We start from the raw sequence: 20,997 nt of genomic DNA, 5'->3' as shown, positions 1-20,997 counted from the left end.
GCTCCTGTGTCTCGGGGCCCAGCACCCGGTCCGCACCGGGTCCAGGTCACTGAGCCCAGGATCCTGCCGCTTTGGGGCACACGGAAACCAGGCGTCTAAGTTGAGTTTACTTTTTTTTGGTAAATGTAACTTAAAAGCAGCTAAACTTGCCCGGCTGGCGTGGCTCAGGGGCTGCGCCTCGACCTAGGAACCGGGAGGCCACGGTTCGATTCCCGGGCGGGGCACAGGCCGGGGCTTCGGGCTCGACCCCCAGGGGGTCGTGCAGGAGGCAGCTGGTCCAGGATTCTCCCGTCATTGAGGTTTCTCTCTCTCCCCTTCTCCCTGCCTCTGACATCAATAAAAAGTGCGTGTTTTAAAAGCAGCTGCCCCTGTCTGAATGGGGCGCCGAGCGGGGAGGACATCCGAGTCTCCAGGGTCCTGGCTGTGCTGGGGACGGGGTGAGCTGGGGTGCTGCACCCCGACACCCTCGCACGCTTGTCCTGCTGGCAGATGCTCCTCTGGTGTGGGAAGGAACGTCCCAGCCGGTGCGTGTTCTCCCCGGCGTGATTATTGGTTATTGATTATTGTGCAGTATCACCCACAGCGTGAACTCTTTCTTGGGATTAATTTTGAAAATTCAAGTTACTCTTTCCTCCCTGAGTCCTGGTGTCTCTCAGATGCTACCACAAGCAGAGCAAGCCCTGGGGTGCCGGGCGGACGGTCCCGGGGTGCAGACGGTCTCAGTGGGGCCGAGGGAGGGAGGCTGGTTCCGAGTCCGGCTCAGTCTGAGTCGGTCTCGGTCCGCGCTCCCAGTCCGGATAAAGACCCATTGTACTTTGATCCGTTTCTGGACATTGTTGCCTGGCTGCTTGGTCGCTCAGCGCCCTGCAGGGTAGAGACACGGGGGGCACTGACCCCAGAACCCACCCAGCGATCTCCGGTGGCCCAGGAGGCGCTCCCCTGGTCGCCCTCACGGAGACTCTGGGGGCGTGCCCCCGACTGCCCACCGGCCGCCGCCTCGGCAGCCCGGCAGCCGGCCCGCAGGCGCCCCTGCCCCCGCAATGCCCCCCCCCCGTGTTGTGTCCATTGGTTACGTGTGTACGCATGTGTACGCGTGCTTCGGTTCATCTCGCACAGCCCCCCCCCCCCCCCCCCCGCCCCACACGCATTGTCTTTCAGGAAAAACAACAGCCTCATGGATCACCGGATGAGGATGGTTCGGGCTTGCCCTGCCCTGTGGGGTGTGACCTGTCTTTGCCGATAATAAGCCCCCCCCCCCCTTTGTTCTGGGCTGGAATGTCTTTGTCTGCTTTTGGCTGATCCGGGAAGCCCTGCCTGGCAGGCTGTGGCCCAGCTGCTCCCCACGTGTGTGTGTGTGTGTGGGGGGGGGGCGTCCCCGCGAGGCCTCCCGGGCTCCCCTCTTCCTGGGAAGAAATTAAACTCAAATGTCAGCTTCTCCAGCGAGGGGGCTGGTCTGGGAGCGGCAGGGCTGGGAGCCGAGGGGGCCGGGCCGGGAGCCTCCCGCAGCGGCAGGGCTGGGAGCCGGCCGCCCCGCCTCTGGACTGCCACCAGGTGGGTCTCGTCTCCGCTCCTCCGCCTCCGCCTGCAGGTGAATCCGCTCCATGGATCCCAGCGAAAGCCCTCGTGGAGCCGCAGGGCTTCCTCCCGCTCTGCTGCCCGGCCATTTCCTTCCCGTCAGAGGCCCTCGCCCCGGTCTGTGCCCCGGCCAGGGCTCAGCTGGACACGCACTCCCCCCTCCGTCCTGCGGCCCCCGGCCCCCGGCCCCCGGCTCCCGGACGCACAGCCTCCCTCCCCTGCGCCCCGAAGCGCTGCTCCCCTCGGCCAGCTCAGTCTGGGGAGCCTGATCTCGGGGATCCATGCGGTTGGCCAGGACGGGGGGTTCGGTGGGCGGCCCCTTCGCTCTCCTCCTGAAGCCGGGGTTCCCTCTCCCTCCGGTCCTTCTGTTCCTCCCCGAGAGGAGGGGGGGAGAGGGAAACATCGATCCATCCATTGATCGATTGATCGCCTCTTATGTGCCTCCACCGGGTATCGAACCCACAACCTGGCAGTGTGCCCGGCCTGGGCCAGGACGGCTCCAGCCAGCGGAGCCACAGCAGCTGGGCCTGGAGGGAAGGTTCAAACCTTCGTTAATCCTCCCCAGCGGAGTGTGGGGAGAGCCTGGGGAGAGCCCGAGCCGTTAAACAAAGGAGCTCCTCCCGCAGCCACGCCCGATGGGAGGAAACGAGGAAGGCTTTCCTGAGCTTTCTGTCCTCGCGCTGGGGCGGCGGGAAGTTTAACTGCAGCTGCTCCTGCGTCAGCCCCACGCGGTGCAGCCACGCTGACCCGGGCGACCTGTGGTGCCTGGCCGGCTGGTCCGTGGGTCTGTCCGTCTGTGGCCGAGCTGGGCAGTGGGAGAAGCCACGGCATCACACGTGGCCCTGGGAGAACAGGTCCTGAGGCTCCGTGGCCGGGCCGGGCGTGGCCCTCCGGCCCTCCCTCCAGGCTGGGGGGGGGGGGAGGGCCTGGTGCTCCAGCTGTGGGGGAGGGACTCACACCCCTCTGCTCGGGGTACCGGGCACCGGGCAGCTCCTGGTGTCGGCCGGCCGGTGGGCCGGGCGCCTGATGACCCGCTGCCCTCCCGGCCCCGGCCCTGCCCCGTCCGGCCCCATCACTGCCCCGTCCTGCAGCCCCTCAGACTGTGACCGGCGCTGGGACTGCCCGTCCGGCCCCATCACTGCCCCGTCCTGCAGCCCCTCAGACTGTGACCGGTGCTGGGACTGCCCGTCCGGCCCCATCCCTGCCCCGTCCGGCCCCATCCCTGCCCCGTCCTGCAGCCCCTCAGACTGTGACCGGTGCTGGGACTGCCCCGTCCGGCCCCGGCCCTGCCCCGTCCTGCAGCCCATTCTGTCTCCTGCCCCTCAGGCTGTGACCAGCGCTGGGACTGCCCGTCCGGCCCCATCCCTGCCCCGTCCGGCCCCATCCCTGCCCCGTCCGGCCCCATCACTGCCCCGTCCTGCAGCCCCTCAGGCTGTGACCGGCGCTGGGACTGCCCGTCCGGCCCGGCCCGAGCCCATCTGGCAGGTCCGTCTGTTTGCAGAGCCGCTGCGGCCCCATCGGTCGGCTCCCGGCTCGGCCTTCCCTGCCGTGCCCTGTGCAGGTCGTCCCCCCCCCCAGCCATGGGTCCTGTCCGTCCGAGGGTGTGTCTGTGAGTCTCCCGGCCTGGCCAGAGCCCCTGGGACAATGGGCCCTATTGTTTCGTCCTGACCTCTGGGTTCCATGAGCAGAGGGCAGTGGGCTGCAGGGTGGAGGGCTGTGGGGGGTGGACTGCTGGGTGGTGTGGGGTGCAGTGGCTCTGGGTGGAGTGGGGTGCAGGGTGCAGTGGCTGTGGGTCTCAGGGTGCAGGGCTGGCCATGAGTTCACAGGGCGCGGCCCTGACTGAGCGGGCGGGGATGGAAGCAGATACTGGACAAAAACAGGAAACAGCGGCGTCCTCCGTGCCTCTCCGATGCGGGTCCTCAGACCAGCCCCCCATCTCCCGTGGGCGAGGCCTGGCTTGCCTCTGCGCCCCCGTGCAGCCCGGCCTGTCACCTCCCTCTCAGGCCCCAACCACAGGCCGCTGGGCCTTCAGGGGGGGGGGGGTCCGGGCTGGGAGGGGGAGTGGGGGCCGTCCCCGGGAGCCCCCAGATGAGCATTTCCTCCTCCCCTGGGAGCAGCAGGCCCAGCCTCACTGGCCAGGGGTCGGCGAGTGAGTTTCGTCTCCGGCTTCCGGAGGACCAGCCGGCTTCTCTGCTCCTCCCGGAGGAAAGGCCGTGATTGGCCGGCTCCCGGGAGGCGCCGGGCCAGCCGCACGCTAACGTTAACTCTAAAAGCAGCAGCGAAGCCGGGTTAGTCATCTCCGTTACTGCTCCGACCTGGATGTTTGTGTTGGCATGGCAACCGGAAGCCAAATACTAACCTCGAGCCTTTGTTTTCTTATTTGTTTTCCTTGTTTTCTTAGGTCAGAGTGTGTTGTCCCATCCACCTGCCCCTCCGCCCCCTACTCCCCACCCACTCACCCACCTGCCCCTCCGCCCTCGGGTTCCATCACCCACTCACCCGCCCATCCACTCACCCACCTACCTCCCACCCACCTACTCCCCACCCACTCACCCCCCAACCACCCACCTGCCCATCTGCCCTCCACATACCCATCCATCTGCTCATCTTCCCTTTGATCCATAACCAGCCATCCATCCGCCCTTCCTTCGTTTCATCCGTCATTCATTCATCTGTTCATTCATCATCTACAGCCACTCCCCCAACCCTCCCCCTCCCTCCCCCCATTCATCCATCTGCCCTTCTGTCTGTCATCTCTGTCCCTCCTGGGACAGTGGGGAGCGGAGCCTGTGCTGGTCGACAGAGCAGGCCTGCTGCCGGGGTCTCATGGCGGCGGGAGGGGGGGGCGAGGTGGGGCGGGGTGGGGCGGGGGATGAGATGGGGGTGAGGTGGGGTGGGTTGGGGAGGGGGGTGGGATGGGGTCGGGGTGAGGTGGGGCGGTGGTAGCAGTGGCCTGTCCCACGCTGCCTGCCCTCCTCACAGGTCAGGACTGGGGCTGGAGCCTCGCAGGGGGTTAGAGGAGATGCTCCCCCAGCGACTGGAGCCGGTGGGGGGGGGGCAGGCAGGCGAGGCCGGAGAAGGAGCCGCCTGTGTTACCACGGAGAGGCCAGGTGGCCGGTGTGGCTCAGTGGGCAGAGCGCCGCCTTTGGACTGAGGGTCCTGGGTTCCATTGTGGCCCAGGGCTCCTCCCCAGCCCTGGTCGGATGCGGACGGTTCTCTCTGTCTTTCCCCCTCCCACCCTCCCTCCCTCCAAGCGGGGAGGCCCTGGTCGGCTCCCAGAAGGCGGCGTGACGAGGCCCTGGTGACTCCCCGAGGCTCCTCCTGGGTCCCCCTCAACGGCCTCTCCCCGCTTCCCCTCCACACGTGGCCTGGGGGCGCCCGAGGGCGCAGGGAGCCTGCCTATGGCCTCGCAAACTCGGAGACCCTAGCAGCTGCCAGGGACGGAGGGCGGAGGTGAAACCTGCCGGCTGAAGGCAGGTTATATGGGAGGGTCGCTGAGGGTCACCGCCATCTTCCCCTCGGAGGCCCTTCTGTGTCTTCTGCATCTCAGAGCACTCGCCTCTGGAATGTCAGGGGACGCCCCTTTTCCAGACCCCGCCCCCGCCCCGCCCTCTCATTGTCCATTATCCTGTTCCTGGTGGACGGTTAACTGCTCCCTCCTGGCTGAGTGAAGAAGGGCGTGTCTGTCACGTCACTTCTCATCCAATCCCAGAGGTTCCCCCTGCGTTCTCCCGCCCCCTGATCTGTCTCCCACCCCGGCTCCTCCTCAATGGGAATGTATAAGACGGGGTACCAACAGCCGGTCTCTGAGCTCTGTCCTAACTCAGAGACGCCTCCCTGGTGATGCCAACGGTGAGGCTCCGATAGACACGCGGATGCCTCACGGGCCCGAGTGGCTCTCACGTGGACGAGCTGACCACCGGCCACGCCCCTCCATGCGGGGGTCGATCACAGGCTCCTCGGCTCCCCGGCTCCCCGGCTCCCCGCCCGCCCGGCCGCAGCCTGGGCCGCCCCCCCCCACCCCCCACTCCTGGAACCACCCGTGTGGGACTCCTGGATCCCTCGTCCTCGTCCCTGGGGCAGCTATTTGGTGTCGGTATTTGTTGATTCTGTTTGATGACCCATTTCCTCCGGAATCAAACACGAGGGTCTGAGGCCTGGAGAGCGACAATAAACACCATCAGCCGAGCTCAGCGGGGCTTGGCTTCGGTGCAGGAATGTGCTGCCGGCCGGCCGGCCTGGGCGCCTGCCCAGTGGGGGAACGGGACTGTCCCTCCCTCCATGTCGCTGACGCCAGGGCAGCTGGGCCCCGGTTAACCCGTTCCCTGCAAGTTACAATCTCTGTTACACCAACTGGTCTGCACCCGCGTGCTGGGCGTCTGACGGTTAACTCAGGGCCCACATCGCGTGGTCAGGTGTTAATGTTCCTGTAGGGGTTTCTGAGGAGGTGGTTTGGGGAGGAGGGGGTCCCACATTGAAATCAGTCCTGTGAGTCCAGCAGGTGAGCATCCACGGGTGGTCAAGTCCGATCGGGCGACAGGCTCAGAACCAGCCCGGCCTCCGAGTGCAGCGGGGACTGGGCCTTCAGAACCTCCAGACTCAGTGGCTCTCCCCGCAGCTCCGTCCACAGGCCTGCGAGCCGGTCCTTACAGGCAGTCGGTCGATCGTATGGGTCTCCCTCCCTCCTTCCCGCCCTCCCTCCTTCTCTCCCCCTTCCCTCCCTCCTTCCCTCCTTCCTTCCCTCCCTCCTTCCTTCCCTCCTTCCTTCCCTCCTTCCCTCCCTCCTTCCCGCCCTCCCTCCTTCTCTCCCTTCTTCCCTCCCTCCTTCCCTCCCTCCTCTCCCTCCTTCCCTCCCTCCTTCCTTCCCTCCCTCCTTCCTTCCCTCCTTCCCTCCCTCCTTCCCTCCCTCCTCTCCCTCCTTCCCTCCCTCCTTCCCGCCCTCTCCCCGCTGGTTCTCTTCGCCAGGGCCCTGCCGGCAGCAATCCTGGTGACCGCCCCGTGGGTCTGGGTGGGTCGGACCGAGGGCGGCCAGTCCACGTGTGGCCAGCGGCCACTCCTGTCAGCCACCCCCCTCCGTCCAGGGATCTGGAACCAGGCCTGGACTCCGATTTCCACTCTGATGTCCAAAAATAGCTGCAGGGCTGCCTCTGACATTGTAACGTGTTCATCTCCTCTGACATCCTGCCAGTGTCACCTTCCCCAGTCCCATGTGCACGTGTGTGTGTGCGTGTGTGTGCACATGCATGGTTTTATGAGAGTCAGGGTCTGCAGGGTTTTAAAATCTGCTCTCTCTCCTTATTTTATTTTATTTTATTTATTTAAAAAGGTCACAGGTCACGGGCCCTGGGATCCCTCACGTCCTGGCCTGGTGCCTCCTGTATGGGGTTCTGGCTGAGGTGCAGAGGGTCAGCTGTGTGGGTGCCGCCCTGCGCCCCCCGATCCGTGGCTGTTGGGGTGGGGGTGGGGGGTCTGATGGATCTGGGTCCCTCCCTCAGGCGCCCCCAGCGCTCGGGCACGTTCCTCTGTCCCTGCCGGTCACTGGGTCGGCCTGACGGGTGGGCCTGGTTTCCCGGGAGTTCCCGTCCCCCCTCCCCCCAGGAGGAGACTGCCTTCGAGGATTTCCCTGGTTAACAGTGCGGCCACCGAGTCCGGTTCCCGCTGGGCCGATGGGGGGCCGAGGTCCGGTTCCTCTCCGGCCGGCGCTCGCCGGCCCGGGGTGGGGTGGGTGGCGTGAGGCCTGTTTGTGTGCAGCGGCCGCGGCCTCGGTGCTGATGTGGTCACCGGGCTGGAATCCGGTGAGGCCTGGAATGCGAGGCCCGGCTGCCCCGGCGACGGGTCCCGGCCCTGGACGGGAACAAAGGGGCCTTGAGCGCCGGCAGCTGGTGTGGACCCACAGGCGTCCCGCTGGGCAGCCGGTGTCCGCCGGTCGGGGCAGGACGGGAGCCCCCAGGCCCGGCCGCTCTGCCCGTCTCCCCGTGGGTGATGCCGGAGGCCACCGCTGCTCGGGTTTGTAGGGAAGGTCTGTGTGGGCAGGTGTCCAGCGTGGGGCCGCGTCGTTGCTGGTCGTTAGCAAGCCCGGGAAGAGCCTTCGTGGCGGCTCCTCTGCTGTGACATCCAGACCTCCTCGCTCTGCCAGCTTCTCCGTGACGCAGCGGCACCTACGCCTCTGCACCCGGGGCCCCGCCACCTCCCGCCCGGCAGCTGGGGGGGGCTGCGGCCGCACTGGGTGCCGTGGAGGGGCCGGCCTCGCCCCCGGGCCCCTCGTCATCCCCGGCCGCCCGCCCGCCTGCCTCTGACGGAGACACGTGCTCCCCAGCGGGCCCTGCTCCCGCTCCTTCGCTGACCTCACGTGGTTTTTAATTTGAGAAACTCGGCTGTAGCAGGCGTGTGGCTGCCCCCGGGGGGTGACACATGCCTGAGCGTCAGCCATCCTGGCGCAGACCCAGGTCCCCGAAGACCAGGGCGGAGTTCGCTGCCTCTTGTTCCCCTGCAAGTCCTGCTGCTCCCGGTGAGGGGCAGGGAGCAGCCACACGGGGCCCCGAGTCCACAGGGGGTCCCCAGTCCTCACGGGGCCCCCCAGTCCTCACGGGGCCCCTCAGTCCTCATGGGGCCCCCAGACCACAAGGGGCCCCCAGACCACAAAGGCACAGTGTGAGGAAAAGGGCTGAGGACGGAGCGGCCCCGGAGACGCGCTGCTGGCGGAGGCACAGGCCGGAGTCCGACCCCCTACGGTCCCGGCCGGGGGAGCCCCAGGGCTCTGGTCCCCGGACAGCGACTCGTCCCGGTGGCTGCTCCCGACCTGTCGTGGGAACGGGTGTTGTCAGCTCGTGTCTGTGGACAGACCGTTCCCGCGGGGAGATGCAGGGAGGTGCCGGAGCGCGCCCCGCCCGGAAGAGGCCGAGGCCGGGGCGGACGGGAAGGCCGCCCGTGGACGGCTGGGCTGTGAGCGTGGCCACAGCGGCCGCGCCTCCGTCCGGTCCCCGTGCGGCTGTTAACAAACGAGCCTTCGCCGGCCTGTGGCTGTGGAAGGCCCGGGGCAGCGCCCGGAGAGCGGGCGGGCCTCGGCCCTCCGGTGTCCACTCCCCATGGCCCCATCCGGCCCCGTCCGCCCGGCGTGATTGTGGTTGGACGTGGAGTCGGAACCTGGTTCGTCCGAACACCACGCCTCTTCCCAGCCCTTGTTATTCGTTTTTTGCTTTTTAACTAAAATACGCACAGGCCAGGTTCTGGGTCTTGTTGCTTTGAATACATATTTTTTTTCGATCTCAGAGAGGAAGGGGGAGAGAGGGAAACGTCAATGATGAGAGAGTCACTATTGCCTGCCTCCGGCAGGCCCCTGGGAATGGAGCCTGCATCCTGGGCCTGTGCCCTGACCCAGAATCGAGCTGTGACCTCCTGGTTCAGAGGTCGATGCTCAACCCCTGAGCCCTGCTGGCCGGGATGTGCTCTGGTTGGGAGCCTGGCCCTGGGAACCTGGCGCGGGGCCCGGGCAGCTGCCGGCTGTGTGCGCCCAGCGGGCCATGGCTCCCTCCCCGCCCTCCCTGCAGGCCGGCAGCTGTGCTGGAGGCACCTTCCCGGGAGCGAATCCCAGGGGCTCGGAGCCAGCACCGGCCTGCAGCCCGGCCCCCTCCGGTCGCCCCTGGCAGAGGCACCAGCAGGCAGGTTCCCGGTCCTGCCCGAGTAGGTTCCTCCTCACTGGTTCCTGTCCCCCCTCCAGCTCTCCCCCAACACCAGCCCCTGGTGCCCCAGCCTGCCCCCCAGCACCGCCCCTGCTATACGTCTCCATGGTAACGACCCGCCAGAGAAGGCGGACTGGGCCGTGGCCTTGCCCTAAAACGGTGGTTTCTAGGGGGCCGCCCTGTGCTGCCGGGGCCACCGGGGCAGCTGTGCTGCGTCCAGATGGGGCCGCCCGTCCGCCCGGGCTCCTCATGACCGCACCGCGGTGTTGGCCGAGAGCGCCGTGGCTCCCGGGCCCGCGGAGCTTTGCCAGTCAGGGACCTGCCTTTGGGGCGATGGCCTCCCCCACCCCGGCTCAGGCAGGGGGGCCGGGGCTCCCGGGCTCTGCCGGCGCTGCAGGGAAAGGTTCCGCCGGGCTCGGTTACGCTCCGTCCACGGGAGCTCGCTGTCCCATCGGCGCTTTCCGGAGCTTTCTAGAATCAGATGGACCCCCGGCCTCACCGCGGCCGCTCCTTGGAGGGAAGCCTCAGAGCCGTGGTCGGCAAACTCATTCATCCACAGAGCCCAACAGCACAACCACTGACATGGTGGCTTCTGAGAGCCGAGCCACGTTTTTTAAACGTGAACTTCTTCTAACGCCACGTCTTCAACATAGACTCGCCCGGGCCGTGGTGTTTTCTGGAAGAGCCACACTCACAGGGCCAAAGAGCCGCGTGTGGCTCTCGAGCCGCAGTGTGCCAACCACGGCCTCAGAGCTCTCGCTGGCTGTTGGCCGAGGGGGGCGGGGGGCCCGATGGGCAGGTGCAGAGCACAGCTGTGGCCTTCCTGTCCCCGCCCTCGGCCCTGAGCCCCGAGGCCCCTGCAGGGGGGGCTCTGAGGCGGGTGTGGGGGCAAGCTGGGAGCATTTCTGAAGTGCTTGTTAATTGCTGGGTTTAGGGCAGGTTCCTTCCCGATAGTGTTGTTGCTGGAAGTGGTTATTGGGTTGTAAAGAGCCGTTCCATTGTTCGCGCTGAGCCGGGCAGTGTGTGGAGTGGAAGCAGTGCCCCCCCCCCCCAGGCCTCATTATGGGGGGCCGGGGGGGTGGGAGGGGGGCCACAGTCTGCCAGGCACAAGGGTCATAGTTTTAAAAGTAAAAAAAAAAAAAAAAAGGATGGGAATTAAATTGTCCACTTGGTTTTATTAATTTTTTTTTTTTTTTTTTTTTTTTAGTTTCAGAAAGGAAGGGAAAGAGGGAGAGAGAGAAAAATGTCCATGAGGAGAGAGAGAACCACCGATCGATCGGCTGCCTCCTGCACGCCCCTCACTGGGGATTGAGCCCGCTACCCAGGCCTGCGCCCTGACCGGGGCTCGAACCCTGACCTCCTGGCACAGCTGGCTTTACAGGAGAGGCCCGGTGCTGGCACTGACCTGTCCCCGCGGGAAGGGCTGAGGGTGGACGTGAGGGAGGGCAGCGGGAGGAGGGCCTGTGTCCGTGTCTGCTCACGGTGTGTGCCTGTGCCACGCCTCCCCTCTGCTAAGCGGCCGAGGCGGGTGGGGGGTGTTAGTGTCCCCTCGTCCACCCGGGATAATGCTCAGAGCCTGAGGGTGAGCTTGTCACTGGGCCTCGGGGACGGAGCTGTGCAAGGCGGCCCCAGCGAGGAGGGGTCCCTGAGGCTCTGTGTCCTCGGTGCTCGCTCAGTTAGTGTTGTTCTGTTTGTTTCTGTGAACCCTCACCTGCCGCTGGGTGTCCCCAGGAGGGAGGGGAGAGAAAGAAAGACATCAATTGATCGATCGATCGGTGCCTCCTGAATGGGCCCCAGCGGAGCCTGGGGATCTAACCTGCAACCCAAGTGCTTGGCTGGGAATCGAACCCACAACCCTCCAACGTGCAGGCGGACGGTATGGCCACGGCCAGCGCTTCCTCGCTGTCTAAGAACGGGATATCTACTACAGAGCAGCGTGACAGCCGCCATGCCTCTTACTGTCTGTCTCCTCTCCTCACAGGGATCTTCGCTTCAACAGAATCCGAGAGATCCAGCCCGGGGCCTTCCAGAGGCTGCGGAACCTCAACACCTTGTGAGTCTGCCCCCTGCGGCCCAGGGAAACAGCACACCGGGTCTCCCACACCCGGGTCCTCGCACACCTGGGTCCTCACACACCTGTGATCCTCACACACTGTGATCCTCACACACTGTGATCCTCACACACCCAGGTCCTCACACACTGTGATCCTCACACACTGTGATCCTCACATACCCAGGTCCTCACACACTTTGATCCTCACACACCTGTGATCCTCACACACCCAGGTCCTCACACACTGATCCTCACACACCCAGGTCCTCACACACTGTGATCCTCACACACCTGTGATCCTCACACACCCAGGTCCTCACACACTGTGATCCTCACACACTGTGATCCTCACACACTGTGATCCTCACACATTGTGATCCTCACACACCCAGGTCCTCACACACCTGTGATCCTCACACACCCAGGTCCTCACACACTGTGATCCTCACACACTGTGATCCTCACACACTGTGATCCTCACACACCCAGGCCCTCACACACCTGTGATCCTCACACACCCAGGTCCTCACACACTGTGATCCTCACACACTGTGATCCTCACACACTGTGATCCTCACACACCTGTGATCCTCACACACTGTGATCCTCACACACCTGTGATCCTCACACACTGTGATCCTCACACACCTGTGATCCTCACACACTGTGATCCTCACACACTGTGATCCTCACACACCTGTGATCCTCACACACCCAGGGTCCTTGCACACCCAGGTCCTCACACACTCAGGTCCTCACACACTGTGATCCTCACACACTGTGATCCTCACACACTGTGATCCTCACACACCTGTGATCCTCACACACCCAGGTCCTCACACACTGTGATCCTCACACACCTGTGATCCTCACACACTGTGATCCTCACACACTGTGATCCTCACACACCTGTGATCCTCACACACCCAGGGTCCTTGCACACCCAGGTCCTCACACACTCAGGTCCTCACACACTGTGATCCTCACACACCTGTGATCCTCACACACTGTGATCCTCACACACTGTGATCCTCACACACTGTGATCCTCACACACCTGTGATCCTCACACACTGTGATCCTCACACACTCAGGTCCTCACACACCTGTGATCCTCACACACCCAGGTCCTCACACACCTGTGATCCTCACACACTGTGATCCTCACACACTGTGATCCTCACACACTGTGATCCTCACACACTGTGATCCTCACACACCTGTGATCCTCACACACTGTGATCCTCACACACTCAGGTCCTCACACACCTGTGATCCTCACACACCCAGGTCCTCACACACCTGTGATCCTCACACACTGTGATCCTCACACACCTGTGATCCTCACACACCCAGGTCCTCACATACTGTGATCCTCACACACTGTGATCCTCACACACCCAGGGTCCTTGCACACCCAGGTCCTCACACACTCAGGTCCTCACACACTGTAATCCTCACACACTGTGATCCTCACACACCTGTGATCCTCGCACACCCAGGTCCTCACATACTGTGATCCTCACACACTGTGATCCTCACACACCCAGGGTCCTTGCACACCCAGGTCCTCACACACTCAGGTCCTCACACACTGTGATCCTCACACACTGTGATCCTCACACACCTGTGATCCTCGCACACTCAGGTCCTCACACACTGTGATCCTCACACACCGGCCTTGGCCGTGCGTGGCGAGGCCCCGTGTTCCCATGGCGGCCGCCGTCCTGGCGGGGGGGGGGGGGGGGGGGGGGGTCCTCTGGTGCCCGGGGACGAGCGTGTGGAATCTGACGGCACCTCCCTCCTCAGGCTCCTCAACAACAACCAGATCCGGAGCATCCCGGGCGGGGCCTTTGCGGACCTGGAGAACCTCAAGTACCTGTAAGTCTGTGTGGGGGCCGTCCGGCCGAGCGCCTCTCCCATGTGCACTCTGTGCAGCCGCCACTTACAGAGCGCTCGTGTCCCGAGGAGACGGAAATGGCCGGGGTGGGGGTTTCCCTGTCCTGAGCACGGAGGGCTGTTGGCTCTGTGTCTGGCTGCTCGGCCTCAGTGCAGTGGGATGAGTGGAGTTAAGATTGGGGCCTCGGAAGATCACTCAGACTGAGTCGGGCCTCCACAGGGACGGGAGGGCCGGCTTCTCAGTGTAAGACAGGAGCGTCCAGAGCAGGCGGCTTCCCTCGAGGACTGAGGACTGGCTTCCCGTGAGGAGGCCCCTGAGCCCTTTGGAATCGGAATCGGAATGTCGCTCGGTTCCCCCCTCCTGCCTCCGGGCGCCTCGCCTCCTCTCGCTGTGCAGTCAGATTCGGAAACAGATGACAGTTAACTTACGAGGCGGGACCATCGGCCTGCCCGAGGGGGTTTGCAGTTCGGGCCATGACGGGGGAAGCAGTGTCTTTCTGCCTCGGGGGCTGTGAAATTATAGAAAGAAAAACCACTCCGGGCGCATACCTGGGCTGGCAGGTCAGAGGCTGTGTCACATGCTATGGGCAGAAGCAGTCTTTTAGAACTCAGCTACCTTTTTGAATGGAGCTGTTTTCACAAGGGATACATATCTTTTTTGGGGGTAAAGGGGGTGTTATACGTGAATCTGAGCACCTTTAAGTGATGTCCATGTTTAATGTCACGTGGTTGGTGTTGATATACATGTTAGAATCGGTGTGTTGTGTGTTTTTTTTTTAATTTTTTTTTTATTGATGTCAGAGAAGAAGGGAGAGGGGGAGAGAGAAATGTCAATGATGAGAGAATCACAGATCAGCTGCCTCCTGCACGCCCCACACTGGGATCGAGCCCACAACCCGAGCCTGTGCCCTGGCCAGGAATTGAACCGTGACTCCTGGTTTCTAGGTCGACGCTCAGCCCCGGAGCCAGCCGGCCGGGCTGGAATACTTCTGACTTTAGGTGTCGGTGGTTCTTGACTGCAGAGCTCACTGGAACACTGTTCGTTAAAGTACATCTTCCTCAGTGAAGACACTTGGAAGCGCGGCGTGTATTGATATATGTTTTTGTCCCTTTTGGCGGAGCGTGTGGGTGCTTTTTCATTCTCTGTGACATCACTGAGCCCGAGGGCTCCTTTTCACAGCGAGGGTCAGGCCTCCGCTTACTTCTGTCGTTTTCATTGTGTGTTCTCAGCCGCAGTGTGAGCAGCAGCGTGCCTTCACTTTGCATTTGGTTTGAACCAATGGGAGCAAGGTGTGACTTTGCCAATGTATTTGATGTGAAGGCGCCCTCGCTTCTCACTTCCACTCTTTCAAGTGGTTCCTCTAAACCAGGGATCTTCAAACTTCTCTCATTATGAGAATCACCTGGTGGAGTTGTTAAAACACAGATTCCCGGATCCCAACTATAAGAAGTGCTATCAGGAATCTGTGTTTTAACACCTCCACCAGGTGATTCTCATAATGAGAGAAGTTTGAAGACCCCTGCTCTAAACCTAGTCCCTGACCCCCCTCTCGGGCTCGCCCCAGCCTCCCGCTCGGTCTTCCCCCCAGCGCACCCGTGAGGCCAGTCCCCGGGCGCCGGGCATGGGGACGGGGGCGGGGCCCTGGTCAGGGGGGAAGGGGAGACCAGGAGCAGGAGAGCCGTGAGCCGTGGTGGAAAGGGTCCCGGGGGCTCCGCTGTCCACTGCTTCCAGCCCAGCCTCCTTCCCGGGTCCCCGAGCCCACGGAGCGCGTCTGGTGTGCATGGGCACCGAGGGAGGGCGTGGACTGGCCTCCGTGTCCAAGACGTCGCTGCCAGTGAGTGCCCAGGTGTGTGTCCGCAGGCGAGGGTCCCCCCCTGCAGGGACCCAGGGACTTCTGGGAAGCAGGACCTTCGCGCCTTCGATCTCCCTGATGGGCGTTCACGCCGAAACGCACTGGCCGTTGGTTCTGAAGGGGGTCCTGTGAAAACCAGCGACGGCCCGGTGCCTTCACTGACACGCGTGTGCACGTGTTCGTCCGGTCCACGTGTTTTCTGTATGTCCGTCCGTCCATATGTCTGTTGTTCATCCTCACAGGCGGGTTCATTTCATTCATTTTTAGAGAGTGAAAGGGATGGAGGGAGGGAATGAGAGGGAGAGAAACATCGATGTGAGAGAGACACATTGATTGGTCCTCCCACATGTGCCTCGATCCGGGCCAGGGATCGAACCTGCAACCAGGTTCCCCATGACCCTTCAGTGTGTGGGCCAGTGCTCTAACCACTGAGCTGGCCCAGCCCACATGTCTCTGTGCTCCTTCCCAGGATTCCTTACGCTCGCTTTCTTTAAAAAATACATATATTTGTATTGATTTCAGAGAGAGAGAGGGAGAGGGAGAGAAACATCCGTGATGAGAGAGAACCACTGATTGGCTGCCTCCTGCACGCCCCACTCTGGGGATCAAGCGTGCACCCTGGCCTGTGCCCGGACCGTGACCTCCGGTTCCTAGGTCAACGCTCACCCCCTGAGCCACGCCGGCTGCGCCATCTCGTGCTTTTTTAAAGTGCCCGCAGAACGGTGGCCCGGTGTCGTCAGTTTTGTTCTGAAGGAACAGCCGGAAGTTCCCTCCTCCCGGCCGGAAGTTCCCTCCTCCCGGCCGGAAGTTCCCTCCTCCCAGCCGGAAGTTCCCTCTTCCCGGTGTAGCTCGCATGGCCTGAAGCGCCCGCGGGCCTTGCATGCTTCGCGCCTGATTATGGTCTCAGTGACCCTGTCAGCCTGGCTGTTCTCTCTGCTCCACCGGGAGGGAACCGAGGCAGGAGGGCCACACAGCTCGTCGGGGGCAGCCAGGGTCCAACCCACACGGCCTGGCCCACGAACCTCGGGCCCGGCCCCTCCTGTGGGCATGGCCGCTGCGGCCGGCGTCTGGCGGTGTGTGTGAGGTTTGGGGTTCAGCGAGGCCGCCCGGCAGGTCCGCAATGAGGGAGCGGCGCAGGGTCTGGTTAACGGACTTGGCTCCTCGTCGCTCACTGGAAGGCGGCGACACACGTGGTTCTGGCCGCGCAGTGCATCATGGGGGAAGTGTCGCTTGTTGGGCGGAGCGGGTGGGTGAGAACCGGTCACAGACCCACCGGAAGGCCAGCCGCAGGAGAGGGCGTGCGGTCCATGCCCTGCCCGCCTGGCGCCGCGGGAGCACCCGGGGCAGGAGTCCGAGCCCAGGACTCCCCTAGTTCCCATGATGCTTTGGGGCTCCCCGAGGCCCAGCCACGGAGCCGGAGGGCTATGCTGGGAGCCAGTCCTGCGAGGAGACAGGTGGACAGACCCCACTCGGTTTGTCCTTCCGACCCGAAGGCTTTTTAAAAAATATACTTTTTTTATTGATGTCAGACAGGAAGGGAGAGGGAGAGAAACATCCATGACGAGAGAGAAGCATGGATCGGCTGCCTCCTGCACGCCCCGTGCTGGGGATGGAGCCCGCAACCCGGGTGAGCGCTGACCTAGGAACCAGGAGGTCACGGTTCAACTCCCAGTCACGGTCAGGGCACAGGCCCAGGTTACAGGCTTGATCCCCAGAGTGGGGCGTGCAGGGGGCAGCCAGTCAGTGATTCTTTCTCATCACCGATATTTCTCTCTTTCCCTCTTCCTCTCTGAAATAACACAAATATACATATTTTAAAGAAAGTTACTTGGAATCGAACCGTGACTTTCTGGTTCCTAGGTTTACGCCCAACCCCTGAGCCCCGCCCACCTGGTGCAGCTGTCACTTTTCAGCAGGTGTGGGGGGCTGCTCCCCGGATTCACTGATCTCCCTGGAACCCGGGTGGGGACGGGAGAGCCCACGCCCCGCGTCTGCAGTCCCGGCGGGCCCAGCCGCTAACGCTCCTTTCTTGTTTCAGCTATCTGTACAAGAATGAGATCCAGGCGATTGACAGGAAAGCCTTTCAGGGACTTTCCTCCCTAGAACAACTGTAAGTGGCCCGTCCTGCCCGTGCTTCTCAGAGGCCCCTGCCCGTGTCCGCCATGTGCATGACGCATGCTGTGCGTGTGGGCGCGGGGCACGTGCATGCCAGGCCCCCGCGCTGGCCTCCCATGGCCACATGACTGTTCGTCCCGAACCCCCGGTACCCCCGATGAGAGTGAGAGACAGACGTGCGGACGGGTCCGAGCACGGAGAGGAGAGGTCCTTCGGGGACAGGGCGGGGTCGTGTGGACGGGGAGCGGCTGTCCTTGTCCCACTTCCTGTTTGTGCGTCCGGGATGATGTCATTGCCGTGGGGAGAACAGCTCTGCACGTGTTTCCCGTCCGTGCACGCGGAGGGCTGGCTCCCGGGAATTCCTCCTTGGCTGCGCAGTCAGCAGCTGGTTTTGAGGAGGATTCCTGGGAAAGGGAGTTTTTCTGTTCGGCTTGGCTGGGCCCGTTTGGCCGCTGAGCTGAGCTGACGCTGTGCGGGAGCTCTGTGTTGTCCACTTCCCGGGGATGGGAGGCCGCTGTCAGCCGCTGCAGCCTCACGCCCTGCGCGGCCCGGGCTGCATGTGCGGCTGGCAGGTCGGAGCCTCTGGGCAGAGCTGGGCTGGGCTCCCCGGAACCACACGCGGGTGCATGTGGCCCAAGAAGCACTTGCCCAGTGGAGCCGGAGCTGCTGTGGGAGGTTCTGGTTGGATCCGGGCTCCTGCAGGCTCTGCCCGTGACAGAGGCCAGAGGAGGGGCGTGACCTAGCTCTCGGTGCTGAGGCCTGAGGTCGGCAGGTCCCCCGAGGCCCGCCTCGCCCTCCGGACAGACTCAGTCACTGGTCCGAGGTGTCCTGGGGGGCTGGCCGGGCCGGGAGACCCCGCAGCTGCAGGAGGGGGCGCGGGCAGGGAGGTGGTGACCCTGGAGTCAGTGCTCCGGGAAGGAGTCTCTGAGGATGAGCATGAGTTTTGAGAAACTTCCCTCTGTCTGTGCTCATGACACGGGCCCGGACCGCGGGCACTGTGCTGTCACGGCTGCCTGTCCCAGAGTCCGGGAGGGACCTGGCGTGTACGCGTGTGCTCGGTGGGGAGGGCGCCTGGGCGTGGGGCAGGGGGGCCTCCAGCAGAAGCACCCAGAAGTGTTTGACTTTAGGGAAAAAACCACTTTTCAGAGGGAGGAAAGCAGTATTCAGGAAAATCAGGAGCGGAGACATCTCACGTGCAGAGAATACGCCTCGGGGTGCTCCCTGTAATCAGTCAGGAGGCATTCGAGGAAGCACATCCTCTCAGGGATTCGGGCCGTTTTCCTCTTGCGATTCCCCGATAGCTTCTGTAGCTGACCGTGCCGCGTTAACATGGCTCCCTCCCCCGAACCCACGTGTAAGTGGCAGGTTCGCACACGCGTGTCTGTACGCTGGCCGGAGAGGTCCTGGTATTGTGAGAGTGTTACCCCCTCAGTTCCCCGGTGTGACGGGAACGTGGCTGGGTATCTGATCAGCGTGCCTGCCCCTTCTCATGCAGAGTCAGCCGGGTCTGCAAGTGTATTGAGCCTTTCTACAATAGTTCTAGAATCATCTACTGACGTAGGAATTTGAAATGACTTCAGAAAACATAGGAATTTGAAATGACTTTAGAAAACAAATTTCAGCTGAGAATTCGCTAATTAAAATTGTCTTTCTTTTTTGACTTCTCCAGATACCTGCACTTCAACCAGATAGAGACTCTGGACCCTGAGTCCTTCCAGCATCTGCCCAAGCTGGAACGGCTGTGAGTGCTACGGCCTGACTGACCCCTCTGGGCCAGGGGCGGGGCCAATCAGGGAGGGGCCAATCAGGGAGGGGCGGGGCTTGGTGGGGCGGGGCAGGGGAGGGCTAGGGTGTGGGCATGGCCATTGGCTCAGCCTTCTGCTGGGATGGGGTTGAGGCCATTGTCTGTTAAAACACCTGAAGAGGCTCTGGTAGAATATCCGAACCGCAGCTCCAAAGCAGGGCTAACAGTTTTCTCCTTCCGTGGGGATGGCGATCAGTCGGTTGACTTCTCTTCTGGACTCGTTCTTTCTGTCGTTGGTGTTGAACAGACGCAGTCATTGTGGTTTAAAAAGTAGATCTGTTCAGCCGCTTGTGATCTTCCCTGTACAGCTAAGACGTCTTTTTAAAAGCAGGTTCTTGTCTCTTCCACAGGTTCTTGCACAACAACCGGATCGCACACCTGGTCCCAGGCACATTTAACCACTTGGCCTCCATGAAAAGACTGTAAGTCTTTCCCGCACGCCCCCCACCCGCCACCCCCCTGCCCAGGCTCCGTCCAAGGTGTGGCGAGGTGTGTGTCTCCCTCTGGGTGCAGCTCAGGAGGCGGGACCCACTTGGGGGATGGATCCACCCGTTAGCAGGCCCCAGGCGTGTGGCAGTCAGCTGTTTCTCTGTAGGTGGATACGGCATTTCAAAAGCCGTTTCCACGTCTCCACCTTGACTTTAATTCATGCTGCCTATGTCCCCCGTGGAAATACAGTCCACGGAGGAGCCCCCGCTTCGTGGTCCATGCCAGCCTTTAGCGGTACATGTCCGTAAACACATGGAGTGGACCTGTTTGTCCAAAGTCATATCTCTCACACTGAGTCATTTAAAAAAAAATATATTTTATTGATTTTTTACAGAGAGGAAGGGAGAGAGAAAGTTAGAAACATTGATGACGAGAGAGAAATATTGATCAGCTGCCTCCTGCACGCCCCCTACTGGGGATGTGCCCGCAACCAATGTACATGCCCTTGACCGGAATTGAACCCGGGACCCTTCAGTTCGCAGGCTGACACTCTATCCACTGAGCCAAACCGGTTTCGGCCTGAGTCATTCTTATAACAGACTGAGGGAGCAGCCGCCCTGATGAGAAAAGCTTGATTTTCCTTTCTGTTTGAGCCGTGGTTCCAATCATTAGCTCTTCAGTACAGCGGACCGCACTGAGGAAATGAGACAGACTCTTGTCACCATTTATTGTTCATTCTTGAGGATGAAGCCGTCACCGGCCAAAGTAAAGCTCACGTTCTGGGGGGAGACAGGATGCATGCTGCGGGGAAGGATACACAGGAGAGAGCAGAGACGCGGCCGTGGGGGCCCGGACAGCCCACCAGCCGCCCTGCCACGGGGTGAGGCATAGGTGTGTGCCCAGCCTGTTTCAGGCCAAGCCAGTCCTTCAACCTCCAGCCTCTCTTCTCTGCCCTGTTTGTCCCCGGCTTTGCTCCGTCGATGAGCGCCTAGGTTTTGGGGCCGCCGCTCCGCCACGCCTGTCCCATACACACACACAGGACCTGCTATTCTGAGGGGCCGCCGGGTCCGAGGGAGCCAGGCACGTGCTCCGGTCCCCGCAGCCGCCCCCTGAGGGCCCAAGCTCAGGGGAGCGGTGTCCCTCCTGATGGGGGACCGAGCGCGAGGTCTCTGCCTGCTGGGCAGCACCTCACCCCTCCCTACCTACAGGTCCCCGGACCCTTGGTGTCTCCTCCTGGGGAGCCAGCACACCCCACCATGGGGTCATCAGAGACATGACCGTCCAGGCAGAAGACCAATTCTGCCCCCAGTTCCTAGTGGGGCCTGTGTGCAGGGGAAGAAGGGTGACGGGTGGGGTGACATTACAGGCCGCCTAGGCCTGCCGTGTGGACCCAGATGGGGAGGTCACCTCACTCTCCCACACCTTAGCTCTGGGCCCGGAGAGCCCCCTCGGTGAGGGGGTCTGTTCCCCACACCTGTTAGGTAACCAGCCACCATGTCATGTGGCCCCCCCTGCCCCCCCAGCAGCAGCGTCTCCCTGTGGGCGGTGCCCCCAGGCAGCGGACATTCCCCTCCCCGAGGAGGAGAAGAGG

The 20,997-nt window shown here is 62.7% G+C and overlaps 1 protein-coding gene across 2 annotated transcripts in view; it reads left to right on the top strand.

The window, feature by feature from the left end:
- Positions 1–20,997, top strand: part of PXDN (peroxidasin) — a 46,205-nt gene that overhangs the window by 3,565 nt on the left and 21,643 nt on the right. Inside the window, exons 2-6 of one of the 2 annotated variants that reach the window (XM_036430276.2) lie at positions 11,236–11,307; positions 13,116–13,187; positions 17,097–17,168; positions 18,843–18,914; positions 19,328–19,399. In XM_036430276.2, coding sequence (XP_036286169.2) covers positions 11,236–11,307; positions 13,116–13,187; positions 17,097–17,168; positions 18,843–18,914; positions 19,328–19,399 — 360 coding nt within the window. The remainder of the gene's footprint in view (positions 1–11,235; positions 11,308–13,115; positions 13,188–17,096; positions 17,169–18,842; positions 18,915–19,327; positions 19,400–20,997) is intronic. The other variant, XM_045578829.1, reaches the window with a different exon arrangement.

Source organism: Pipistrellus kuhlii, unplaced genomic scaffold, assembly GCF_014108245.1.
Source record: "Pipistrellus kuhlii isolate mPipKuh1 unplaced genomic scaffold, mPipKuh1.p scaffold_m20_p_106, whole genome shotgun sequence".
Taxonomy (NCBI): Eukaryota; Metazoa; Chordata; class Mammalia; order Chiroptera; family Vespertilionidae; genus Pipistrellus; species Pipistrellus kuhlii.
The sequence above is the reverse complement of the archived record's forward strand: the minus strand, read 5'-3'. Positions and strand labels throughout refer to the sequence as shown.